The 24,828-nt window shown below is 41.1% G+C and overlaps 3 protein-coding genes across 3 annotated transcripts; all 3 read left to right on the top strand.

Moving 5' to 3' along the window:
* The first annotated feature begins 556 nt into the window (after window positions 1–556).
* Window positions 557–1,123, top strand: LOC141627808 (uncharacterized). Its single transcript, XM_074441026.1, has one exon. The coding sequence runs from the start codon at window positions 557–559 to the stop codon at window positions 1,121–1,123; it is 567 nt and encodes a 188-aa protein (XP_074297127.1).
* A 25-nt stretch (window positions 1,124–1,148) lies between these two features.
* Window positions 1,149–3,616, top strand: LOC141627807 (uncharacterized). Its single transcript, XM_074441025.1, has 4 exons — window positions 1,149–1,642; window positions 1,768–1,950; window positions 2,196–2,386; window positions 2,607–3,616. Exons 1-4 carry the CDS (start codon window positions 1,149–1,151, stop codon window positions 3,614–3,616), a joined length of 1,878 nt encoding a protein of 625 aa, XP_074297126.1.
* Window positions 3,617–3,730: 114 nt separating this feature from the next.
* LOC141627806 (uncharacterized) lies at window positions 3,731–4,651 on the top strand. Its single transcript, XM_074441023.1, has one exon. The coding sequence runs from the start codon at window positions 3,731–3,733 to the stop codon at window positions 4,649–4,651; it is 921 nt and encodes a 306-aa protein (XP_074297124.1).
* The last annotated feature ends 20,177 nt before the right edge of the window (window positions 4,652–24,828 follow it).

Raw genomic sequence — 24,828 nt, 5'->3', positions numbered from 1 at the left:
AGGAGTTTAGAAAGAATGATATGGAGATGGTTGAGAAGCTTCAAAAAATTGCAATATCAGAGAGGTGTAAGGTTCAGGCGAGGGGAGCTCAGGTGGAATTGAGGAGTGTTTTAGAGGAGGATTGTCAGGCGGTGTCGGGGCATGTAGTGGTGGCTGGTGGTGGGTCTCTGCGTTGGGGAGATGGGATGTGTGGGGTTGGGCAGAATGCTCCTACAAGAGATGTGACAGATGGAAGTGCGGCTACTATGGTGTTTGGGTCAGATGATGTTTTGGGGGATACCGTGGGAGAGATGGTGCAGGGAGAGCGTGAGGGTTCTGGGCATACAGGGAAAGGGGGTGTGAATGTTCAGAAGTGGCAGTGCAGGGCCAGGATGTTGAGTGTGGAGGGGTCAGAGGTCGACAGGGAGGATGGGGGTTTGATCTTGAATGAAAATCAGAAGAGGTTATGAGTGGATGATGAATTAGGGGGTGGGATATTAACGAAAAAAGCTACTTTACACAGGGATGTGTCTATATCTGAGGCGGAGGCTGACTCGAGTCAGCCCCGCCGGGCCCAATGAATCTCTTAAGCCTCAACTGCAGAGGGCTGGGCAATCCCGATGCAGTTGGAGGTCTCCGGAATCTTATCCGGAGGGAGGCCCCAGCTTTAGTTTTCCTTTGTGAAACGAAGCTGAGTAGTGTAGAGTTTGCTTTAGTTATGGCGAGTTTTGACGAGTATAGTAGTGTGTCTGTTGATAGTATGGGTCGTTCTGGAGGGCTTGCTTTTATGTGGAAAAAAGATATTCATGTCACCTTTCGTTCGCTTTTTGTTCATTTTATGGATTTTGATATACGGATGGATGATCGGGATTGGAGGTGTCTTGGTTTTTATGGGTGGCTCATGATGACAGACCGTCACTGTCTTGGTATTTATTACGGTCACTCGCTTGGTGAGTCGCAGGGGCCGTGGCTTTGCATGGGTGATTTTAATGAAGTTCTTTTTGCTAATGAAATGAAAGGGGGTACGAGGGCACAGTGGCAAATGAATAATTTTAGGGATGCGGTGGATGTGTGTGAGCTGAGTGATTTAGATGTGGAGGGGTATGCGTTTACCTTTGACAATGGGCAGGGTCGGGGAGAATAATAGGCAATGTCGGATTGATCGAGCAATGAAAAACGAAGGATGGAGGGAACTTTTTCCTTATGCAAAGGTAGTTCATTTAGGGCGGGAGTGGTCTGATCATTCTCCTATTAAAGTAGTGCTGGATGGTAGAGAGGGTTTGGATGGGCGTTCTAAGCGGAATTTCCGTTTTGAACAGATATGGGTTGGCGAAGAGGGGTGTGAAGATACAATAAGGCGAGCTTGGGAGGAGAGTGACTGGGATGTTGTCGATACGATTTCTAGGTGTGCTAGGGAGCTGCAGAAGTGGAAAGGAGTGAGTATTGGTAAGATTATGAGGGATATTAATAGAAAAAGGAAGAGGCTTGAGTGGCTAAATGTAAATGAGAGATCAGTAATTAATGTACGGGAAAGGAAAGTTGTTATGAGGGAGTTGAATGATTTACTTAAGCAGGAAGAAATTTTTTGGCGTCAACGTTCTCGGGCATTATGGTTAAGAGAGGGGGACCGGAATACTAAATACTTTCATAGGAAGGTCAAGGCGTAAGTAAGAAAAGAACCTAGGATAAACCGTGTGGTTGATGAGGAGGGACGGGTCATTACCGGGGAGAGGGGTATACAAAGCGCAACAAAGTGAAGCATTTTGGTTCGCTGTTTACGTCCTCCAGGCCGGTGGGTTTCAGCGAGTTATTGGAGGGTGTGCGGGATAGGGTTACAGGGGCGATGAGTGCAGTGTTTGAGGACGTGTATAGGGGAGAGGAAGTATTCGATGCGCTGCAACAAATGCATTCGTTGAAGGCTCCACGGGCACGATGGGATGAATGCGCTTTTTATCGACATATTGGCATATTGTAGGTCCATCTATTACTCGGTTGGTGCTGCGGATTCTAAATGGAGGTGAGTTCCCTGCTGTTATTAATAAAACTTATATTGTCTTAATTCCAAAAAAGAAGGCGCCGGACAAATTTGGTGACTATCGACCGATAAGTTTGTGCAATGTTTTATATAAGCTAGTGGCGAAGGTTCTCGCTAACCGGCTTAAAATATTTTTGGGCGACTTAGTCTCCGAGAATCAGAGTTCTTTTACCCCCGGTAGGCTAATTTCTGATAATATTCTGGTTGCGTTTGAGATGTTTCATTATATGAAGAATGCCCGAAGTGGTGGGGAGCATATGGCTCTGAAGCTTGATATGGACAAAGCGTATGACAGGGTTGAGTGGGTGTTTTTGGAAAGGGTTTTACAGGCTATGGGGTTTGCAGGGCAGTGGATTTTTAATGTCATGAGATGTGTGAGGTCGGTGTCTTATGAGGTGTTAGTTAATGGGGCTCCGTCTCGAGTCTTTTGTTTCTGAGCGAGGTGCGACAGGGTGATCCTTTGTCTCCGTATTTTTTTATTTCTGCGCGGAGGTGCTTTCTAGTATGATTAGGAGGAAAGTGGAGGAGGGGGCTTTGAATGGGATTCGGGTGGCACCTGGGGCACCAGTGATTTCTCATTTGTTTTTTGCAGATGATAGTATTATTTTTGTTAAGGCTAATGAGAACCAGGCGCGAGTTGCCATGGATGTTTTGAGTAAGTATGAAAGGGCGTCAGGACAGCTTGTAAGTAAGGAGAAAACAACGGTATCTTTTAGTAAGGGCATGGTGGAGTGGCGAAGGGAGAAGGTGGCGAGAGTTTTGGGAGTGAAGGTTGTTGCGGAGCAGGATAGGTATCTGGGTTTACCGATGGTTATAGGGCAATCGAAGCATGCTCTCACCAAAATTGTTCGTGATAAACTTAATAATAAAATGCAAGGTTGGCGTGGTAAGTTATTTAGCAGAGCAGGTAGGAAAACTTTGATAAAGGCAATTGCCCAATCTATTCCTACCTATGCGATGAGTGTTTTTAAGCTACCAGTTAATTTTTACAATGAGCTTCGGTCTATTGTATCGAGATTTTGGTGGGGTTCAGCTGGAGGTGCGCGTAAGATATCTTGGTTGTCTTGGGATTTTATGTGTCGGGCTAAGGTGAGAGGGGGCATGGGTTTCCGTGATTTTGAAAATTTTAACTTGGCGCTGTTAGCAAAGCAGGCTTGGCGGTTAATTTGCGATGATGGTAGCTTGATGGTGCGGGTATTGAAGGGTAAGTACTTTCCAAATGGCACGTTTATGGATGCGCCAGTAGGGAATAATCCGAGCTATACTTGGAGGAGTATTTGTGAGGTAAAGTGTGTTATGGGATTGGGCTTAAGGAAAAGGGTGGGCAATGAAGTTGATACGCGGGTTTGGTTGGATCCGTGGATACCCAATACTTCTTCTAGGTGTGTTGTCTCGCCACGAGGGGATAATGCTCTTGAGATGAGAGTAGCGGAGCTCATGGTGGTGGGTGAGTCACGGTGGGATCGAGAGAAGGTGGAGGCGGTTTTTCTGCCTTTTGAAGTGGAAAGGATTATGAGTATCCATCTGAGTGAGCATTCTAGGGAGGATAGCTGGTGTTTGGATAAGGCGAAGGATGGGGAGTACTTGGTGAAGGAGGGGTAACGCTTGTTAGCAGCCGATGAGGGAGGGGAGGGGGAGCAGTCGGATAGTTCGATGGGAGGTTGGTTGTGGAAGGCGTTATAGGCTGCCCCGGTTTTACCGCGTATTAAAGCCTTTATGTGGCAGCTGTGTAACAATGCGTTGCCGGTCAAGGCTAATATAGCAGCACGTTTGAGAGGGGTGGATTGCTCGTGTCCTCGGTGTCATTTTGAAGCTGAGTCTTGTGTCCATGTATTGAGGGATTGTGGGTGGAATGATGATGTATGGGAAGGTGTCGGCTTAGATGTGCAAGGAATGGTTGGTGGCGGGAATGTTAGGGAGTGGGTGGAGCTGTTAATTCGTGATATGGGGGAGAAGGAGAGGGTGATGTTTATGACTACTTGTTGGGTAATATGGGAGCAGCGGAGTAAGATGGTTTTTGATGGACGTGGGTGGAGTTGTGAGGCTATAGTCCGGAGAGTAATGGATATAAGCTGGGAAATGCAATGTTGTCAAGAGGATAAAGCGGGGGCAGCGAGGGAGAGGGGGGTGTGTGGTCGGTCTTTTGGCGGTTGGGTGAGGCCGGGTGCAGGTGTATGGAAGATTAATGTTGATGCGGGCGTTAAGAAGGGTCTGGGAGTGGGAATGGGGGCGGTATGCCGAGATGAGCAAGGGGGAGTGGCGTGGGCGGTAGCTGTTCAGGAGGAGGGTGGTCGGGATGTGGCAATGACGGAAGCAGAAGCTCTGTATCTTGGTCTCAAAGAAGCAAGACGGCTGGGGTTGCGGAATATTATTATTGAAAGTGACTGTCTTATTGTGGTCACTGATTTGCAGAAGAATAAAAAGGGCCGGAGTGATATTTGTTTGATATACGATGATATCTTTAGAATTAGTTTGTTTTTTGAGTCTGTTGTTTTTACTTATACTAGTAGATTGTCTAATAGTTTGGCACACAAAGTGGCTCACGCTGTTCCGTGGTCCATAGGTAGGCAATTTTGGACAGATGATTTGCCTCTGTTTTTTGTTAACATTGCGGCCCTGGATTTAAGTAATATATGATAACCCGTAAGGGTTTCTTTCAAAAAAAAAAAAAAATATAAGATAAACAACAAACAGAAACAAAATCACAATTCCCTAACACCGTCACATCACCAATCATCTGACTACACACTAAAGTGTGCAGCCCTGCCAAAATACCCATCGTAACAGGTATTCCTCGTCACCAGTGGGGGACCGCTGCCGTTCCCACCTAAGCCCCGCTCATCCCCATCGAGCGAATAACCCAAGTCCATTAATGTGCACATCTCCCTTGTGACGATAATCACAAAGGGCGAATCAAGGGCGTGAAGCCTGACAGGGCTGTCGTATACCTATAAAAAATAACTAACTAAACTAACTATATAGCTAGGGAAGTCAGGTCGATCTCCTTAGGGAGGCAAGATATCTGTAAGAGTCCGTCTATTTGGTCACAAATGGGGGGTTTGTAATTTGACTGTTCTAAACTAATTAAGGGTTTAAAGGAAGAGAAATAAAGAAAGAGCGTTAAAGACAGAAAATGAGAATAAACTATCAATAGAGAAGGGACATGTCAGGATTTCGGTTTACTACGGTAGTCCAGTGACTCAACTGTAAACAACTTAGATAAATTACTGTGAGACGGATATGGAAAGGTCCTTCCGGTCCATTTTCTACCCTAGATTTCCACTAACTTAACTTCCGTCCTCGTCAGGGTAGTCTACTGTTCATAGCAGGTCTATTTAGTCCAATCTTCCGATCCAAGATTAAATTTAACCAGATTAAAAAGGTGACTCAGAAGCGTGCACTCAACTAAGTCGGTAAATACAGTTATATTGCTATGGGGACAGAGTCCCACAAATAATTCATCTAACCTATTTACTACATCGTCACATTTCTCCCGTAGATTCCGTAATCCAAACATGAAATAGATTAGCTACTCATGCTATTAATATTGTCAAAACTAATAATAAAGAATAAACTAACATTAAGCATGATGAAACAATAATCAAATTCCATAAAAGTAATTAGGGCAGAAAATTAAAGGAACAAAACAAGTAATTAAGATGAATAAAAGAGAGATTAATATTAAAAAGGGAGAAGGAGATTACAATCGCAAGAATCCGGCGTAAAGAACAAACAAATCCGAGCGAGAAAATCCGAAAGCAAAAGTTACAGTGAAAGAGAGAAAGAAACGCAGTCTTTTTTGTGAAAGATGAAAAATAAATATGAAAATGAATGCTAATGACCTAGTTATTATGCGTTTAAATAGAAAAATTACTAAGTCCATAAGCTAAAACACGTTCACGGACTAATTAAAGCCCATGAAAGACAAATCCACTCGATCGAGCAGTCTGAAACAACTCGATCGAGTACTTCTCCAAAATATCTACTCGATCGACCAAAATTGTTACTCGATCGAGTAATTCCTAATTCCAGCACTTCTTGATCGAGTACAATAATACTCGATCGACCAACCTCAGCCATAGAAACCACTCGATCGGCCAATAAAACAGCTCAATCGAGTATTCTTCCTCCAAAACAGCTCAAACTCGTGACTGACTGCTCCGTAGACCGTTCCTTCACGCATTCCAATGGAAGATCTCACTCTGAACAATCCCGTCTCCTCAAAATGCATGCAAAAAGGGACGAAAATGGTACGATTGTACTACTTCCACGTTTATTTCTACAAAATGGACAAAACGAACCAAAGTAGCCAATTCGGGGCATAATACTATATAAACAGTACAAAAGTACATGGAAATACGTGCTGAAATAGGCTAAAAAGACTATACAAAATGCACGTGTCAAAGCCACTCCCGCAAGTGACTCCACCCAGCCAAGGGCGTACCTCGCGAACCATAGACAAACAACAACCAATTACAACATCAACAACACCAAAACCAATTACGATGTAATCACATGCCAATCAACCAACAACCATCTTATACAATTTACACAATAACTGAGTAGGGAAACCCTATCTGGAATGAAATCACCGATCAACAATCACAAGCAGCAGATCAAAAGCGTTCCTCTACAAAATCACCTCCTATAATCACATAATCATACAATTACAATCTAACATCAACAATACTCCCAAAATCCCCAATTCACCCAATTACGGTTTAAACCGAAACTAATGAATCAGCATAAAAACGGTACAAGGATATTACCCACAATGCGACGATCTCAACGGTATAAAGAACTCTGAAAGCCGACGACTCTAACCCTTGGATTTGATAGCAATGCGAGAGAAGGATCTTACGTTGCTTTTTTTTCTCTTGTAAAACGTTTAGAATAAGTAAAAGGTAAAAGAAATTGATGGAAATGTTTATATAACCTTTTCACGCGTTGCTATCAAACCCGGCAAAAACCCGTATAAACCGACTTACTCGATCGAGTAACTGAGGTACTCGATCGAGTTCCGCCTACTCGATCGAGTTGCCCTTACTCGATCGAGTATCCATCAGGCAGAACACTCTCCAGAACGCAAAAGTAACTTACTCGACAGAGTAAGCCTTACTCGATAGAGTACCCAACAGCTCATAAATCTGTGGTATTACAGTCTTCCCTCCTTAAAAATGAACTTCGTCCTCGAAGTTCAAACCCATACCCAAAAACAAACTTACTAACTCAACTACGACACAACAACACAACAAAAACTCAAAAACAAAACCCAAACAAAACTCATTATGACTCAAAACAAACGCTAATTTTACCAAAACTTAAATAAAACCGTACAAAAACCTTATGCGATCATCTCCTACCCCCTAAAAGAAACATGGTTACGTCCTCGTAACCACACATACATGATCAAAAAGAGACGGGAAGCGCTCCTTCATAGCTTCTTCCGCCTCCCAAGTTGATTCCTCAACGTTGTGATTGGACCATAAAACCTTCAGCAACACTGTTTCCCCAGTTCTAGTTTTGCGAACCTTGCGATCTAGGATCTCTTTAGGCACTTCAAGGTAAGACAAGGATTCATCCAACTCAATGTTCTCAACCTTTAGCACATGAGAAAGATCACTCACATACTTCCATAGTTGAGACACATGAAACACATTATGTACACGGTCCAAAGCTGGTGGCAAAGCTAACCGATAAGCAACCTCTCCCACACGATCCAAAATCTCATAAGGGCCAATGACCTTTTGGCTTAGCTTTCCTTTCTTACCAAATCTCATCACCCCACGCATAAGTGACACTTTCAAAAGAACCTTATCCCCAACTGGAACTCAATGTCCCGACGTTGGAAGTCCGCACAACTCTTTTGGCGATCTTGTGTTGCTTTCATCTTTTCTCGAATCAACTTCACATGTTCAACCATATCCTATACCATCTGTGGACCTAAAATCACTGCCTCAACGCTATCATCCCCGCAAATCGGACTCCTGCATCTTCTCCCATACAAAGCCTCAAACGGAGTCATCCCAATACTCGTATGGTAGCTGTTGTTGTAAGAAAACTCTATCAGATCCAACTTATCTTCCCAGCTACCACAAAACTTCATTACACAAGCCCTAAACATGTCCTCCAAGGTCTTGATTATCCTCTCTATCTGCCCATCTGTTGCAGGATGAAATGCAGTGCTCATCTTCAAGGTAGTCCTCATCAGTTCCTGCAACTCTTGCCAAAATCGAGAAATGAACCTCGCATCCCGATATGACACAATGTCCTTTGGCACCCTATGTAACCTCACTACATTCTTCCCGTAACCAATTGCCAACTACACCTTACTACACGTATCTTTCATTGGAATAAAATGAGCTGACTTAGTCAAACGGTCAACGATCACCCATATCATGTTATTACTTTGCTGCCTCCTCGATAAACCCACTATGAAATCCATGGAGATATATTCCTATTTCCACTCAGGTACCTCAAGGGACCGAATCTTAGATTGCGGTCTTCGCTGTTCCCCTTTGACTCTCTGGCAAGTCAAACATCTAGCCACAAACTCAGCTGTCTCCCTCTTCATCCCCGGCCACCAAAACGTGTTCTTAAGGTCTCTATAAAGCTTGTCACAACATGGATGTACTGAATACAGTGTGCAATGAACCTCTGTCATGATTATCTTTTTCAACTCTTCATCCTTAGGTACACACCATCTCCCATCAAACCGAACACTCCCATTTGAATGAATAGAGAACTGGGACACCATCCATTTCTCTACTCCAACTCGCCACTCTTGAATCTTGGGATTAAAAGCATGTTTCCTGCGAATATCATCATAAAGATCCGGCTGAACTGTCAAATCACCTCTAGTCCCCTTTCTGGATCACATATATACCCATCTTGGTCACTTCATCTTTCAGCCTCATGAGTGACATAGTTGTGCATAGAGAATGCACACTCTTCTTGCTCAACGCATCGGCCACCACATTGGCCTTCCCTTCATGGTATATGATATCCATGCCATAGTCTCCTATAAGCTCCATCTGCCTCCTCTGTCTCATGTTCAACTCCTTTTGAGTAAAGATGTACTTGAGACTCTTGTGATCAGAAAACACCTTAAAGGTCGCCCCATAAAGGTAGTGTCTCCAAATCTTGAGAGCAAACACAACTGCACCAAACTCTAGATCAAGTGTCGGATAGTTCTCTTCATAAGACTTCAATTGCCTAGAAGTAGCATAGGAAATGACTTTCCCGTTTTGTATCAACACACAACCCAACCCGTTCTTTAAAGCATCTGTATACACCTCGAAGTTCTCACTTCCTTCAGGTAAAGCTAAGACTGGAGCTGTGGTCAAACGCTCCTTTAATGTTTAGAACACCGTCTCATAACTTTTATCCCAATGAAACCTGTTCTCTTTCCGCATCAACGCTGTCATAGGCCTGGCGATCTTGGAAAAGTCCTTCACGAACCATCGATAGTACCCTGCCAAACCCAAGAAACTCCTGATCTCGGCCACATTCTTTGGTGCCTTCCAGTTAGACACTGCCTCAATCTTGCAAGGATCCACATCTATACCCTCCTTAGAGATCACATGACCCAGAAAAGCCACTTTCTTTAACCAGAACTCACACTTAGATAACTTAGCATACAATTGTTTGTCACTGAGAGTTCGCAACACTAATCGTAAATGCTCCTCATGCTCCTCCTTAGTCTTAGAGTAGACTAAGATGTCATCTATAAACACCACCACAAACTGATCCAAGTACTAACTGAAAACTCGGTTCCTCAGATCCATAAACACTGCTGGCGCATTAGACAAGCCAAACAGCATCACCACATAATCATAGTGACCATACCTCGATCGAAACGCTGTCTTTGGTATGTCTTCATCCCAGATCCTCACTTGATGGTACCCCGACCTTCGATCAATATTTGAAAAGACACCTGCTTCACTCAACTGGTAAAAAAGATCATCTATCCTTGTTAAAAGATACATGTTCTTCAATGTAACACGGCTCAGCTCTCTGTAGTCTATGCACAACCTCAAGCTCCCATCTTTCTTCTTCACGAAAAAGACTGGTCCACTCCACGGTGATACACTTGGTCTAATGTATCCCTTATCCACCAAATCATTCAACTGTTTCTTCAGCTCCTCTAACTCCTTAGGACCCATAAGGTACGGGGCCTTAGAGATTGGTCCCATCCTCAGTTTCAACTCTACACTGAAGTCTATCTCTCTCTTCAGTGGTAAACCCGGTATCTCATCTGGAAAAACATCTGGAAACTCTCCCACCACTGGTATCTCAGCTGTTGTTGGTTCCACCATACTAGTGTCTTTCACATGGGATAGGATCAAAGGACACCTCTTCCTCAAGTATGACTTTAATCCCACCGCTGCAATCACTTTGGATTTGGGTTTGATAACAAACCCACGATAAGTCACACTAACTCCCTTAGGACCTCTCAAAGAAACCTTCTTTTGGTGACAGTCTATCCTAGCCTTATACTTACCCAACCAATCCATCCCAACTATCATCTCAAAACCATTCATAGGGAACTCCAACAAGTCAACTGGAAGATCAACTTGCCCAATAACCATGGACACCCCTCTATACAACTTCCCACAAGACACTGACTCACCCGACGGTATAAAAACAACATCTTTTACAGACTCAAACTCTCTCAAACCCAAAGACTTAGCATGACTCGATGATACAAACGAGTGCGACGCCCCCGAATCAAACGAAACAAAGGTAGAAACGTTGTTAACAAGAAAAGTACCGGTGATCATGTGTGCATCATCCTCAGCAGCTTGCTTGTCCATCATAAACAACTTACCACTGCTCTTTTGTCCACTCCCTTGCACTGTGCTGGCAGATGTAGAAGGCTTGGCAGCTAACCCCTGATTGTTGTTACCCACCGGTTTCTGATAAGAATTACCGCCATTGCGGTTGAACCCACCGTTGTTACTTTGCCCTCCTTGATTGTTCCATGACCCAGCTGGTCGGGTGCTAGCATAGCTCTGCGTTGGTCCCTGTGAAAAGCTCCCCTGAGACTGTCTCTGAAAGCCTCTTCCCATAGCCCTCGTACACTCATGCCTCTTGTGACCCATACCGCCACAGTTAAAACATGTCATACCCCAGCTGCTGCTACTACCACAACCGCGCCCATATGAAGAACCTCCACTAAAACCCGACCCAGAAGAATAGGCTCTTGCCTGATTGTTGTTGTTACCCCTCTTGTAACTAGATTGTGCCCCGCCGTCACTCTTAGCCTTTCTCTTCTCGGAGTCCCTCTCTTTGTTTTCCTTGGCCATCTCGACCAACCTCTCAGCTCGTCCAGCCCTCTCATAAGCTTCTTTCACATCTGTAAGAGTCCCCACCGCTAGCTTCTCCATGATCTTCTAAGTCAACCCCTTCTCGAATCAAAGTGCTAAATTCTCCTGATTTAGCCCCATATCCTCAGCATATCCGACCTTTTCATTGAACTTGTGATAGTACTCGGTCACTGTCATATCTCCGGTCATCTTGAAGGAATCAAACTCATCACGGATTTTCCTACGAACATGCTCCGGAATGAACTTCTGCCTCATAGCCCTCTTGAACTCAGACGACGGAATTGCAGTCTTACCCTATCTCCTATAGATGTCCAACGCACTCTCCTTCACCTTGTTCCACCATTCCCCAGCTGAATCTCTCAGGTAGAACGCAGCTTGTTCCACCTTAAACTCTTCCGGACAGTGTACCACTCCCAAGATGTTCTCCATCTCCCGGTGCCAGTTGTCGAGCAAAATCGGCGCACCCGTACCCACATAGGTAGTGAGGTTTAAGAGAGATATCGTAATGCTCATCTTGGCAAAGTCTACCCGACCTCCTTATCTTTCCTCATCTTCTTGAGGGTTTCGGTAAGCGCGTCCTGATGCTCAACTATCTTGGAAATCTCATCAACACTCATCTCCTCCCTAACGTAAAACGCTGATCTCTTTGGCGGCATATCTTTGAGCTATAAAAGGGAGATAAACGTAAGCACATAGCCTACGACTCAAAGCAAATATGACCCACATAGAACTTAATCGATCAAGTAACAACACACACTCGATCGAGTAGGAGTCACTCAATCGAGTAAACCAACAACTCGATCGAGTACCCCAACTCTAGAACCTGCCCAGAACTATCATAAAACGTACTCAATCGAGTCACATATGTACTCAGTCGAGTACCGGACACTCGTTCGAGTACTCCCTTGACTCGATCGAGTTGCACAAAATAGTAGCTACTGCCCAACGTATACATTACCCACTCGATCGAGCTCAGCCCACTCGATCGAGTCTAACCTACTCGATCGAGTTCACCCCACTCGAACGAGTCATGCTGAAGATGCTACACTACCCACATGCCTTTAACTCTATAGCTTTTCGTAGAAACAAAAACATATTATACATTACAACTCCTATTCACATGTTACTAGAAATGCCACATTATAAATTCACTTTCGTCTTATAAACATGCTTATACCACAATTCATATCATCATGCAACATTTACTTTTATCTTTTCCACCACAACATCCATCATATACTTCAATCGACATATGCACATGAACAATAAGAAACACATAGCGATCCCATGACACCCCATAGTGACCGGTTCAAAGTTGTAGGGCGAGTTCGCGACTTTATGACGTCTCCTAAACCTTTGCATTAGCTACTACCAACTCTTACCCGGGTTCATTTTAATTTAACTCTTTAAGTTCATTAGGTTCATTAGTTATAGGTTCCAAAATCGTCGCTCTGATACCACTTTGTAACACCCCCATACACCAAGTTGCCTTACCAAGACCACCTAATGCATGAGAATGCTACTATCTCGGTTACCCGAGGCATAGTAATCAAAAGCGAGCATCATGAAACGTACTTTAAGTAAATAAATTTAAAGTGTTTACAATAATACCAAAACTGAAAGAATACGATACAAATGTTCCAAGCCAAAACCAACTGAAATAAATAAAATGTCATGACAATACAGCGGAAGACTTCTACGCGGACTTACTCGATCGAGTAACTGAGGTACTCGATTGAGTACCGCCTACTCGATCGAGTTGCCCTTACTCGATCGAGTATCAATCAGGCAGAACACTCTCCTGAACGCAAAACTAACTTACTCGATAGAGTACCCAACAGCTCATAATCTGTGGTATTACAATTTGTCTAAGTCACATGTGTGACTCTTGGCAAAGAAGGAAAAGAAAGCTTTCCTTGTTTTTCTTTTCTAATTGTCTATTTTGGTGCAAGTGAGAAGGTTCAAATCTGAAATCCTTTGTCACATCTTACTTGTCCTTGTTAACCCATTAAACTTGAATTTGTTTTATTTATTTTAAAATAAAAAAAGATCCCTTTTTTCTCTCTATAAAAGGAGAGCTTCACTTCTTAAACAAATCACATTTTTCATTGCTTAAAATTTGAGAAAGAAATAGAAAACATTTGCAAAAGCTCTTAATATTTTCAAGTGTCTAAAACCTTTAGTTGCAAACTTTTCTTATATCTTATAAGTCTCAAATTAGTTCATTCATCAAGTATGGCTTAGTTTAATATCTTCCTTCTCATAGTTAGATCGACATTGAGTCTCTCCCATTCTTAAGTGAAAAAATTAGAGATTTGATCTTGTAACTATTTGAGAACTAGATGAGCTTTAGAAACGGAGTAGTTTCTTAAGTAGCACAATCGGAGTAGATTGTGGAGAAATCTCGTTGTAATAGAATAATTGTAATTAGAGTTAATAGCGTTATCAAATTATTAATGAGAAGTAGATTGGACGTAGGCCTATAGAGTGTAGGCCGAACCAATTCAAAACCGATTGTGTTGAACTTATTTTACTTGTTATCTCCGCTGCAATTCTTAAATTCGTTGTTTTTATCATATTTAAAGTAACAGTGTACAATACTATCACGTTGGTCTGTTGTTTACAGTTTATACAAAGACAACAAGTTACAGTCAGTTTCACTGTTGCCTTAATCATAACCAACGACACTTCTTTTAATCTTCATTCAAAAGAGGTTGTGTTAGGTATTTAAGATATCATTTCTTTTTTTTTTTGCTAAAATGTAAACTTTCCATTAATTATCAAAGCAATATACACACAGTCCATTTTCCAACCAGTACAATTTTGTAGATGCTAATATTACACTAATTGCACCCTATTCAACCAAACTTCATCTCTGGGAGAGACCAAATTTGATTTACAAACAGTAACACGACTTCTTAAGACACTCTTGATGTGAGCAGCCAAGTGTTCAGGTCTGGCAACTCTACCATTCAGACGTGCCTCATTCCTCTGCATCCAAGTCACATACCAGCAGGCTAGAATGACGCATTAATCACAGCCTTTCTCAACCTGCTCCATCTCCTCCGAGCTACGCAATGAATCCAATCATGCTGTCCAATAGGAGAACCTAAACCATCCAAAACAGAATGAACTAACCTCTGAGTGAAGCTTCATTCCTGAAAAAGGTGGTTATGAGTTTCTCTCTGAAGGTGACACACACAGCAAAGGTCATCAGGAGCTACTGCTAATTGATACAGCTTGTCCTTCAACAGTAGCGCATTACTACTCACCAGCCAGGCCACAAAAGCATGCTTAGGCAAGACTAGTGAGTGCCAAACCGACCTAAACCAGGACACCTCTGGTCTAGGTTGTCTAATCCAGTTGTAGCAACTCTTGATAGTATACTCCCTATTACCAATACTCCATTCATTAGATACAAACCCATCCTTAATGAGATCCCTGACCTTACAAATCTTCTTCCAATGCCAACTGGCATCAGAGGAAGGGTTATGATGCAACCAGGCCAATTTTTTATGTAAATATGGTGTACCCATCTGACCCACAACTTGTCTGGTTTAACAGCCAACCACCAAATAAGTTTACCTATAGTTGCTACATTCCAAACATGACTCTCTTTCAGTCCCAATCCACCTTCTCTTTTTGGGACACAAACCTTATGCCAGGCCAATCTAGGAACACTACTATACTCAGCATGACCCTCCCAAAGAAAATTCCTGCAGATGGCATCTACTCTACTCAGCACACCCTTTGGTAAAACAAAGATAGAGGCCCAATACCTATGCATAGTAGCCAAAACAGATTCCACCAAGGTCAACCTTCCAGCATAAGAAAGTTTCTTCAATCTCCCAGCAGTAATTGGCACACCCAAGTATTTAAATGGAAGCTGCCCTTCACTAAACCCAGAGTTTGAAAGAATTTCCTTCTTTAAAGAATTAGGAACTCCATTAAAATAGACTTCAGACTTGGTAGAGTTCATTTTCAAACCAGATGCCAAGGAAAAAGAAGAGAAAGCTCTGAGTAAAACCATCATTGAAGCAGCATCTCCCTTACAGAACATTAGTAAATCATCTGCAAACATCAGATGTGAAAGCTTCAACTGTTTACAAAGAGGATGATAATGAAACTTTAACTTTCCAGTGGCACAGGTTAAAATCCTGCTCAGATATTCCATACACAAGGTAAAGAGAAGAGGTGACATGGGATCACCCTGTCTCAAACCCTTTTTGCCCTTGAAGAAGCCAAAAGTGTCACCATTTAGAGAAATAGAATATGAGCCACTCCCAGCACATTCCATGATCAGCTCCCTGAAGTGCTTAGGGAACTTGAAGGCTTCCAGCAACTCATCTAAGAATGTCCAACTAACAGAATCATATACTTTCATTAGATCTATTTTAAACATACACCTGGGGGAGCAAGCCTGTCTATTATACAATCTTACTAAATCCTGACAGACTAAGATGTTTTCAATGATACTCCTTCCTATCATAAAACCCCCTTGATTCACACTAACAAGCTCAGGCAGCACAGTAGAAAGTCTGTTGCAAATAAGCTTAGAAATACACTTATAAACTACATTGCAACAAGCAATAGAACGAAACTGAGTGACATGAGTAGGCATCTTACATTTGGGAATGAGAGTAAGGATGGTAGTATTAACTTGTTTGAGCAATTTCCCTTTTTGAAAAAAGTCCATAACAGCAGCACTCACCTCATCCCCAATGATACTCCAGGCATCTTTATAGAAGGAACTAGAGAACCCATCAGGCCCTGGAGCCTTGTGATCTGGAATAGAGAAAATGGCATCTTTAATTTCTTTCTTGGTTACAGTCAGAAGCAAACCAGTAGCTTGCTCCTCAGTGCAAGTCCTACCTGTCTGAATTATTCTAGCATTAACCTTATCAGTAACACTCTCAGTGCCTAGCAAGTTAATATAAAATTCCAAAAAAGCATTCTGAATCCTAACAGGATCAGTATGCTCAATTCCATGCAGATCTTTGATTGCAAGCACTTGATTCCTCAAGAATTTACTCCTTATGACACCATGGAAGTACTTAGTGTTTTGATCTCCATCTTTTAACCAAGCAGCCTTGGCTTTTTGGCTAAGGAAAAGATGGCAGGCTTGCTGCAGCTCAGAATACTCCTTGGCAGCTGGAGCTTCCTTCATCAACCAATCCACATTAGTAGGATCAAGAGCAATTTTGGATTGGATAAACTCCAAATTCTTCAAAGCAATAGCGACACCTTTGCTCAATATTGTGGAACCGATCTTTATTAAAATGCTTGAGGTGCTGCTTAAGATTTTTAAGCTTCTTAATTAAAACATACATTCTGGTACCAGTGCACTCAACATCCCACCAAACAGCCATCCCAGGAAGAAAAAGTGGAGATTTCCCCCACATCTGAAAATATATGAAAGGCCTATTGGTAGCAAGAAGCTGTCCTGCCTTTTTGAGAATGCAGGGAGTGTGATCAAAGTTACCTTCAGGTAGGAAATGTGCATAATTATCTGACATAGAGCAACTCCAATCAGAGTTAATCAAAAAGCGATCAAGCCTACTATACACCCTTGCATTCACCTCTTACTTATTATTCCAGGTGAAAAAGGATCCCATAGCAGGAGAATACACAAGACCACAACTAGTAAGACAGCCCTGGAAAGCATCAATTTCAGCATCAGTACTACTGCCTCCTAACCTTTCAGAGTGTGAGAGAACACAATTAAAATCTCCACACACTGCCCAAGCTCCATCAACAACAGAGGCAAAATTAATGAGCTGCTTTCAAAGAGGCCCTCTTGCTTGTAAATCATTAAAAGCATAGACCATAGACAAGTAGAAGAGCTTATTAGAAGCAATCTCCACAACTTTCATATTAATACATTGTGCAGAGTAATTGACAATATCCACATGAAAAATACTTGGATTCCAGATAACCCATACTCTACCCCTTTGTGACAACTATTATTAGTGGTTAAACTCCATCCATCAATAACAATACCACTGATACTATTTTGAGACAAGGCCTTAACCTTTGTCTCAAGGAGACCAAACAAACCCACATTATGCTTAAGTAAGAATGATTTAACAACTCTCTGTTTTGTAGGTTTATTTAGCCCCCTAACATTCCAAAATCCAAGGTTATGCATTCCCCACCACCTGGTGAGGAACACTACCACTTGTCCCAATTCCTTCCTTGGGTGAACCGGATTTGTTTAAAGCTTCTAGAAAAGTTTGTTGACCAAATTTATGAACACTATACCCCCCATCAGAGTTCTCTTGCCTGGTCATCCTCACTATAGGCCTAGCAGGGGTGAAACCCATTGTATAGGTCCCATCCTTATGCCAAACCACAGGAGTAGTCAGAGGAACATCAACTGGAACAGTAGCTACTGGAGTCTGAGCAACAGGAACCTGACTCTTCTGTCTCTGACCACCAGTAGCAGCTTTAGGTCTCCAAACTTTGGTAACCACAGGTTGCTTTGCAGGAGCTGGTTGTTTTGCAGGCACAACTGATTTAGTTTTTTTGGTTCTTTTTCCTGTAGTCCTCAGCACTGTGACCAACACCCTTGCATTTCAAGCAAACAATAGGTTTCCACTCATACTCCATCACTATTTCTACTAACACACCATTCTCAACCAAAAAAGACACTTTATCAGGTAAAGGGTCACCCAAATTCATCTCAATCATAACTCTAGCATAGCCAAGCCTAGTTCTCTCCTCAATTGCTATGTCACACTTAATAAATTTCCCTACAAGTCCAGAAATACGAGCAATCCCCTTTCCCCAGAACTTGAGTGGAAGATTAAGTAGACGAATCCAGACCGGCACAGACTTGACCTCATGCTTAACTAGTTCAATCTCAGGAGACCAAGGTCTAACTATAAGAGGTTTGTTATCAAACAAGAAATGACCCTGCTTTAACACAGCCTTAGACTTAAATCGCACTAGAAAAACACCATTAGGTAAAAAGGATAGCCTGTCTACCTGATGGTTAATCCACAGACGCCTAATGAAGCCTTCAACAATGTCCCATGGAGGGTTTGCACCCAAAATAAAGCAATAAACCGAATGCTTCCAGTAATCAAGCTCCACTTTGACTTCAGCTGCCGTGAACTGAAGTAACCCAGGCGCAGCATCCTCTGGAATAACAGACGGTTCCTCCTCTATCACTTCTAGAACTGGTACATACCCTTCCTCCTCATACGGAATGTCTTAAACCAGTACATCCAAGTTCAGAGGTGGAATCCCTACCACTTCATGAACCGATTTTTCCCGAATGACATCCGCAGAAGTAGGACCTTTTGGATGAGATAGAATTGGAAATTCATCCAAATTATGAGAAAGACACGAAAACTTATTACTACTATTTTATTGCGTATTTTTTGGTGAAGAAATCGATGAAGATTTGATTACCGTCATGATTTCAACAATTTTAGGGTTTATGCGTAGAAAAATCACTCTTTTTTAGGACTTTCTCTCTCTATCTCTAATCATTCTCAGTTATTAAGATATCATTTCACTTAACTAACTTAAATCAATTAATTTAAGTTAAAATATTTAAAAGGTACCTAATTCACCCCTCCCCCTCTTAGGTACTTTGGGATCCTAAACCCTTCAATGTGAATCTATAATGTGTGCGGATGGTATTGTTCATACTCTTGCTAGTGTTCATAAGTGTTTAATATTAGTACTTTTATTCTTGTGTTTGCTCCTTTTTAATTCCTAATATTATCTCTTTATTAATCATGGATTTAAATGATAAGTTGATCTTGATTGTCTCATTAAGAGGGAACCAAAAGGGGAAGCACACATTATAGTTGCAAACTTTTCTTATCTCTTATAAGCCTCACAATAGTTCATTCTTCAAGTATGGCTTAGCTTAATATCTTCCTTCTCATAGTTAGATCGGCATTGAGTCTCTCCCATTCTTAAGTTAACAAATTAGAGATAATTGATCTTGTAACTATTTGAGAACTAGATGAGCTTTAGAAACGGAGTAGTTTCTTAAGTAGCATAATCAAAGTAGATTGTGGAGAAATCTCGTTGTAATAGAATAATTATAATTAGAGTTAATAGCGTTATCAAATTATTAATGAGAAGTAGATTGGATGTAGGCCTATAGAGTGTAGGCCGAACCAATTTAAAACCGATTGTGTTGAACTTGTTTTACTTGTTATCTCCACTGCAATTCTTAAATTCGTTGTTTTTATCATATTCAATGTAACAGTCTACTATACTGTCACGTTGGTCTGTTGTTTACAGTTTATACAAAGACAACAAGTTACAGTCTGTTTCACTGTTGCCTTAATCATAACCAACGACACTTCTTTTAATCTTCATTCAAAAGAGGTTGTGTTAGGTATTTAAGATATTATTTCACTTAACTAACTTAAATCAATTAAGTTAAGTTAAAATGTTTAAAAGGTACCTAATTCACCCCCCCTCTTAGGTACTTTGGGATCCTAAACCCTTCAATTGATATCAGAGCCTCGTGCTCTTGATCGAGGCTAATCACCTAAGAGATTGATTCTTGGGATATGGACTCCAAAAAACACTCCAAGATCCCGGTCTTTGCCGGTGCGAATTTTGGTTGGTGGAAGCTCAAAATGGAGAATTATATCAAAAGTATTGACTATCAATGTTGGACAATCATTCAAAATGAATCTCCCAAATGTAGTTCTTCTAGATCCAATATTGTTCACCTAGATAGATGCATCTCAAGTCTAAAGCTAAAAGTTCAACAAAAATTTGAGACTTTCATGGAGCTAAAATCCAAATATGTTATAATGAAAAAGGAGCTCGAAAGTTCTAAAGAGAAGAATAAGTATCTCACTTTTAAAGTCGACGAACTAAGCAAGGACCTTGTTGAGGCTAAGAATATATCGAAAAAATGGGAAGAAAGTCAAAACATTTTAAATTTCCTCACAAATCAGATCGAGAGTTGTGATAGAGTTGCCAGTCTCGGTTTTAAATGGAAAAACCAGTCACACTGTTACGTTCAGAAACCGGATCCTATCAAAACCGACTTTCGAAGGAGGAAATATGTAGGTCTTCCCGAATAAACCATTTGCAATTATTGTGGTAAAACTGGTCACGTTTTTAATGCTTGTAAAAAACGTTTCAATGACATTGACAAAAACACTAAAGTTGTAAAGCAAATATGGATTCGTAAAGACTTACTAACACAAGTAGATCGTAAAAGGGGACCCAAATTTATCCGGGTTCCTAAACTAAAAGTCTAAATCTTGTGTAGGGCTTGGTGAGAGGCGGCCGCAATTGGTACTTGGATAGTGGATGTTCTCGCCACACGACGGGTGACAAAAGCCAATTGCTCTCACTTGAAGCTTATAATGGTGGCACAGTGAAATTTGGTGACAACATGAAAGGTGATGTAATAGGCATTGGAAAGGTTGGTAAGTCATCGTTACTTTGTGTCGACAATGTGCTGCTTGTCAAAGGTTTGAAACATAATATCTGTAGCATTTCTCAATTGTGTGATTGTGGAAACATTGTTGAGTTTAATGCAAATTTGTGGTCGAATTATTGGTGCTACAACCAAAGAGGTAATTCTTGAAGGAAGACGTGTCAAAGATGTGTATTTAACCGACTTAAGCACTTTATCCGGTCATACCATGTCTTGCATGAGTGTAATGAAAAATGATCCTTGGTTGTGGCATAAACGATTTGGACATGTTAGCGCTAAAACCCTTAACACACTTAGGAGACTTGACTTAGTCGAAGGCTTTCCTAACATGAAATTTGACTTTGATAAAGTATATGATGAATGTGCTAGATGCAAACATGTTAGAAGCTCCTTTAAATAAAAAAAAGGTTGTTAGTACACTTCGCCCTCTAGAACTTTTGCATATAGACTTATGTGGACCTATGAGAACAATAAGTAGAGGCGGTAGTCGTTATGCGCGTGTTATCATTGATGATTACTCTAGATTTCTTTGGGCACTTTTCTTAAGTTCAAAAGATGTGGAATTTGTTGAATTTCTAATTTGGTTGAAAAAGATTCAAAACAAACTTGACTTTAAACTTGTTTCCATAAGAACCAATCATGGAACCGAATTTGAAAAGTCATCATTTGGTGCTTATTGTAACGACAATGGAACAGACCATAACTTTTCCGCTCCAAGAACCCCACAACAAAATGGAGTCTTTGAACGCATGAATAGAACTCTTGAAAGTGTGGCTAGAACCATGTTGTTATGTAGTAAATTGCTTAGAAACTTTTGGGCCGAAGCGGTAAACACCACTTGCTACATTCGCAATCGTGTTATGATAAGGAGCATAATCAATAAAACACCCTATGAAATTCTATGTGGAAGAATGCCTAATATTTCGTATTTTAAGTGCTTTGGGAGCAAATGCTTTGTTCACAACAACGGTAAAAATAACTTGGGTAAATTCGATCCACATAGTGATGAAGCGGTTTTTATTGGTTATTCCGAACATAGCAAGGCCTATAAAGTTTACAACAAAAGAACCATGTTAGTTGAGGAAAGTGTTCATGTCATTTTTGATGAATCAAGCCTTCTTGAATAGGTACACAAGATGATGAACAAGACGATGAGTTCGAAGTTGGGCTCGTTAGAAAAAGATTTCTCGCTAGAAGATGAGCCAAATAAGAATTCTGGAGAAGCAGAGCAGCAACAGTCTGTTCCACTATTGACTTCTGACGAAGACAACAGTTCAGGGGGAACAAATGAATCCAGCGGTGCTACTTCATCATCTCAGACAGAAATAGTGCAAGACATTGTTGCCCTAAGTGAGCCTACACCAAATCCAGAGGCTACAGTCACGGAGACTGCTGCCATTGAGGGGGAAGATACTCCTTTCATACCAAAAAGGTGGAAGCATCAAAGTTCTCATCCGCTTTCCAACTTAACAAGTGACTTAAACTCCAGAATAAGAACAAGGGCATTTTTACATAACTTTTGGGCTAACAATGCCTTCTTATCCCAAATCGAGCCTTCAAATGTGACCATCGCCTTAGCCGATGATGATTGGCTAGTTGCCATGCAAGAGGAGTTAAGTCAATTCAAAAGGAATGAGGTATGGCTCTTAGTCCCTAGACCAGTCAACCATACCGTCATTGGTACTAGGTGGGTCTTTCACAATAAGCTTGATGATTCCGGTGAAATTATAAGGAATAAAGCTAGGCTAGTGGTGCAAGGTTATAATAAACAAGAGGGAATCGATTATGACGAAACCTATGCAGCGGTAGCTAGACTTGAGGCCATACGATTACTAATAGCTTTTGCGGCTCACAAAGGCATTGCGCTTTTCGAAATGGATGTCAAAACCGCATTTTTAAATGGATATTTGGAAGAGGATGTCTTTGTGGAGCAACCTCCGGGTTTTTTAGACAATGATATTCCTAAAAATATTTTCAAATTAGACAAAACTCTTTATGGTTTAAAACAAGCACCTAGGTGTTGGTATGATATGTTGTCTAAATTTCTCATTGAAAACGGTTTTAGAAGAGGCTCCGTAGATAAAACACTGTTTTTAAAGACACAGTCTGCCGAATTGTTGGTTGTACAAGTATATGTCAATGACATTATATTTGGTGGAACAAATGAACTTATTTGTGTCTATTTTTCGGAACTAATGAAATCGGAATTTGAAATGCGCATGATGGGTGAGCTAGGATTCTTTCTTGGGCTCCTAATCAAGCAATCTAAGGATGGAATCTTGATCCGTCAACAAAAGTACAGTAAGGAAATGCTTAAGAACTTTGGGATGACTCAAGGTAACTCTCACGATACACCTATGGTACCCGGATCCAAATTGGACAAAGATGAACATGGTAAGAATGTTAGTGAAAAGGTGTATAGAGTTATGATTGGATCGCTAATTTACTTAACCACTAGTCATCCTGATATTCTCTTTAGTATTTGCTTATGTGCTAGGTTCCAAGCAAATCCGAAAGAATCCCATTTCAAAGCGGTTAAAATAATTCTTCGGTATTTGATTGGAACATAAAATCTTTACTTATGGTATCCCTTATATTGTCCCTTTGATCTTATAAGTTATTCTGATGCGGACTATGCGGGGTGTACGGTGGATCGTAAAAGTACTTCCGGTGTTACTACATTTTTGGGTCCATGTCTCATTTCTTGGGCCTCGAAGAAGCAAAATACGGTCGCTCTCTCTACGGGCGAGAGCGAATATGTCAGTGCAGCGCACTGTTGCTCTCAACTCTTATGGATAAGACAACAACTTTCCGATTTTGGTATGTTTTACGATTATGCCCCAATTATGTGTGATAATACAAGTGCTATAAACATTTCAAAAAATCCCATCCAACATTCTCGAACTAAACACATTGAAATCCGATATCATTTTCCTCGTGATAGTCTTAACTTTTGTAAAACCGAGGATCAAATTGCAAATATTTTCACTAAACCACTTGCAAGAGCACAGTGAAAAAAACTTAGGTTAGAGATTGGCTTGATTAATAACATGTAAACACATTATTTATTTGCATTATCTCGTATGATTCACTAATTAGAATGTATAAGTACAAAATTTGATCACTCTGGCAAAGCATTTTAAGAAACCTGGTTGATGATTGTGTTTAAGTTTTATTTGCTCAAATTTATGTTTTACAGTCCAAAGTCTTTGGTATATTATGATAAAGCAAATATTCTTCAACACACCTCCATAAACTCCTACCTACCTACATGCCTCAGCATCCAACATTAAATATAATTAATCTCCATCTTCACATCCACCCTTACTTGAACCTTTTTCACCCGATAAACCCAACATACATTTAAACCTTTCATCAAATCACCCTCAAACCTCTAATCAACCAAGCTACCTTCATCACCTCCAAGCTAAGTTAACAATGGCAACCATCCACATCTTCATCACCTCTTGATCCATAATAGCTACAAATCGACCTTGAAGAAGAGGAAGAAGAAGATCCACCATAAATTCTCCTCGAACGGCTCTTGAACGCAATCACCAAAAGCGATCCAAGGAGACATGATCTGAAATCGCCCCAAAAAAACGTGATCCTAGCGACGAAACAAAATATGTGAATGTGATTGAAGATGACCAAATGATTACAAAGGTTAGTGTGAAAATTTTCAATGATCTTGAGTTGGAATGAAGAAAGAAAGTGGAAAAGAATCAAATTCATGAATTTAAGGGATAAAGGAAAAGGTGTCTTCATTGAAGAAATTGAGAAGGAATGTGTGAACATAAGTCAAGATCAGATCTAAATAGAGTACTCAACCGATTACAAATCTTGCCAAAAGTCTAGGTATTTCACTAAGGTCTGGAATCCGTGTGTTCGACTGATCGCTGGAACTCGGTCGCTGTTTTGAGTCCTCCGGGTATAAATCTTCCCCAACCTTCGAAACCCGGTTTTTCCTAAGGCTATCCCACAAATCAGCCCCTTATTTTGCCCATTTGCTTTATTATTTTATCCTTAAGTTTTTTGAGTTGTTTACATTAATTTGC

The sequence above is a fragment of the Silene latifolia genome, chromosome Y (assembly GCF_048544455.1).
Source record: "Silene latifolia isolate original U9 population chromosome Y, ASM4854445v1, whole genome shotgun sequence".
Classification (NCBI taxonomy): Eukaryota; Viridiplantae; Streptophyta; class Magnoliopsida; order Caryophyllales; family Caryophyllaceae; genus Silene; species Silene latifolia.
Note: the sequence above shows the minus strand (reverse complement) of the source record. Positions and strands in the feature narration are given on the sequence as shown.

Excerpts from the sequence above, each read along its gene's own strand:
- LOC141627806 (XM_074441023.1), top strand. The coding sequence starts at position 3,731 with ATGTGGCAGCTGTGTAACAATGCGTTGCCGGTCAAGGCTAATATAGCA.
- LOC141627808 (XM_074441026.1), top strand. The coding sequence starts at position 557 with ATGAATCTCTTAAGCCTCAACTGCAGAGGGCTGGGCAATCCCGATGCA.
- LOC141627807 (XM_074441025.1), top strand. The coding sequence starts at position 1,149 with ATGAAAAACGAAGGATGGAGGGAACTTTTTCCTTATGCAAAGGTAGTT. Across the intron at positions 1,951-2,195 it reads TATCGACATATTGGCATATT|GCTAATTTCTGATAATATTC; the intron begins GTAGGTCCATCT and ends TACCCCCGGTAG. Across the intron at positions 2,387-2,606 it reads GATTTTTAATGTCATGAGAT|ATGATAGTATTATTTTTGTT; the intron begins GTGTGAGGTCGG and ends TGTTTTTTGCAG.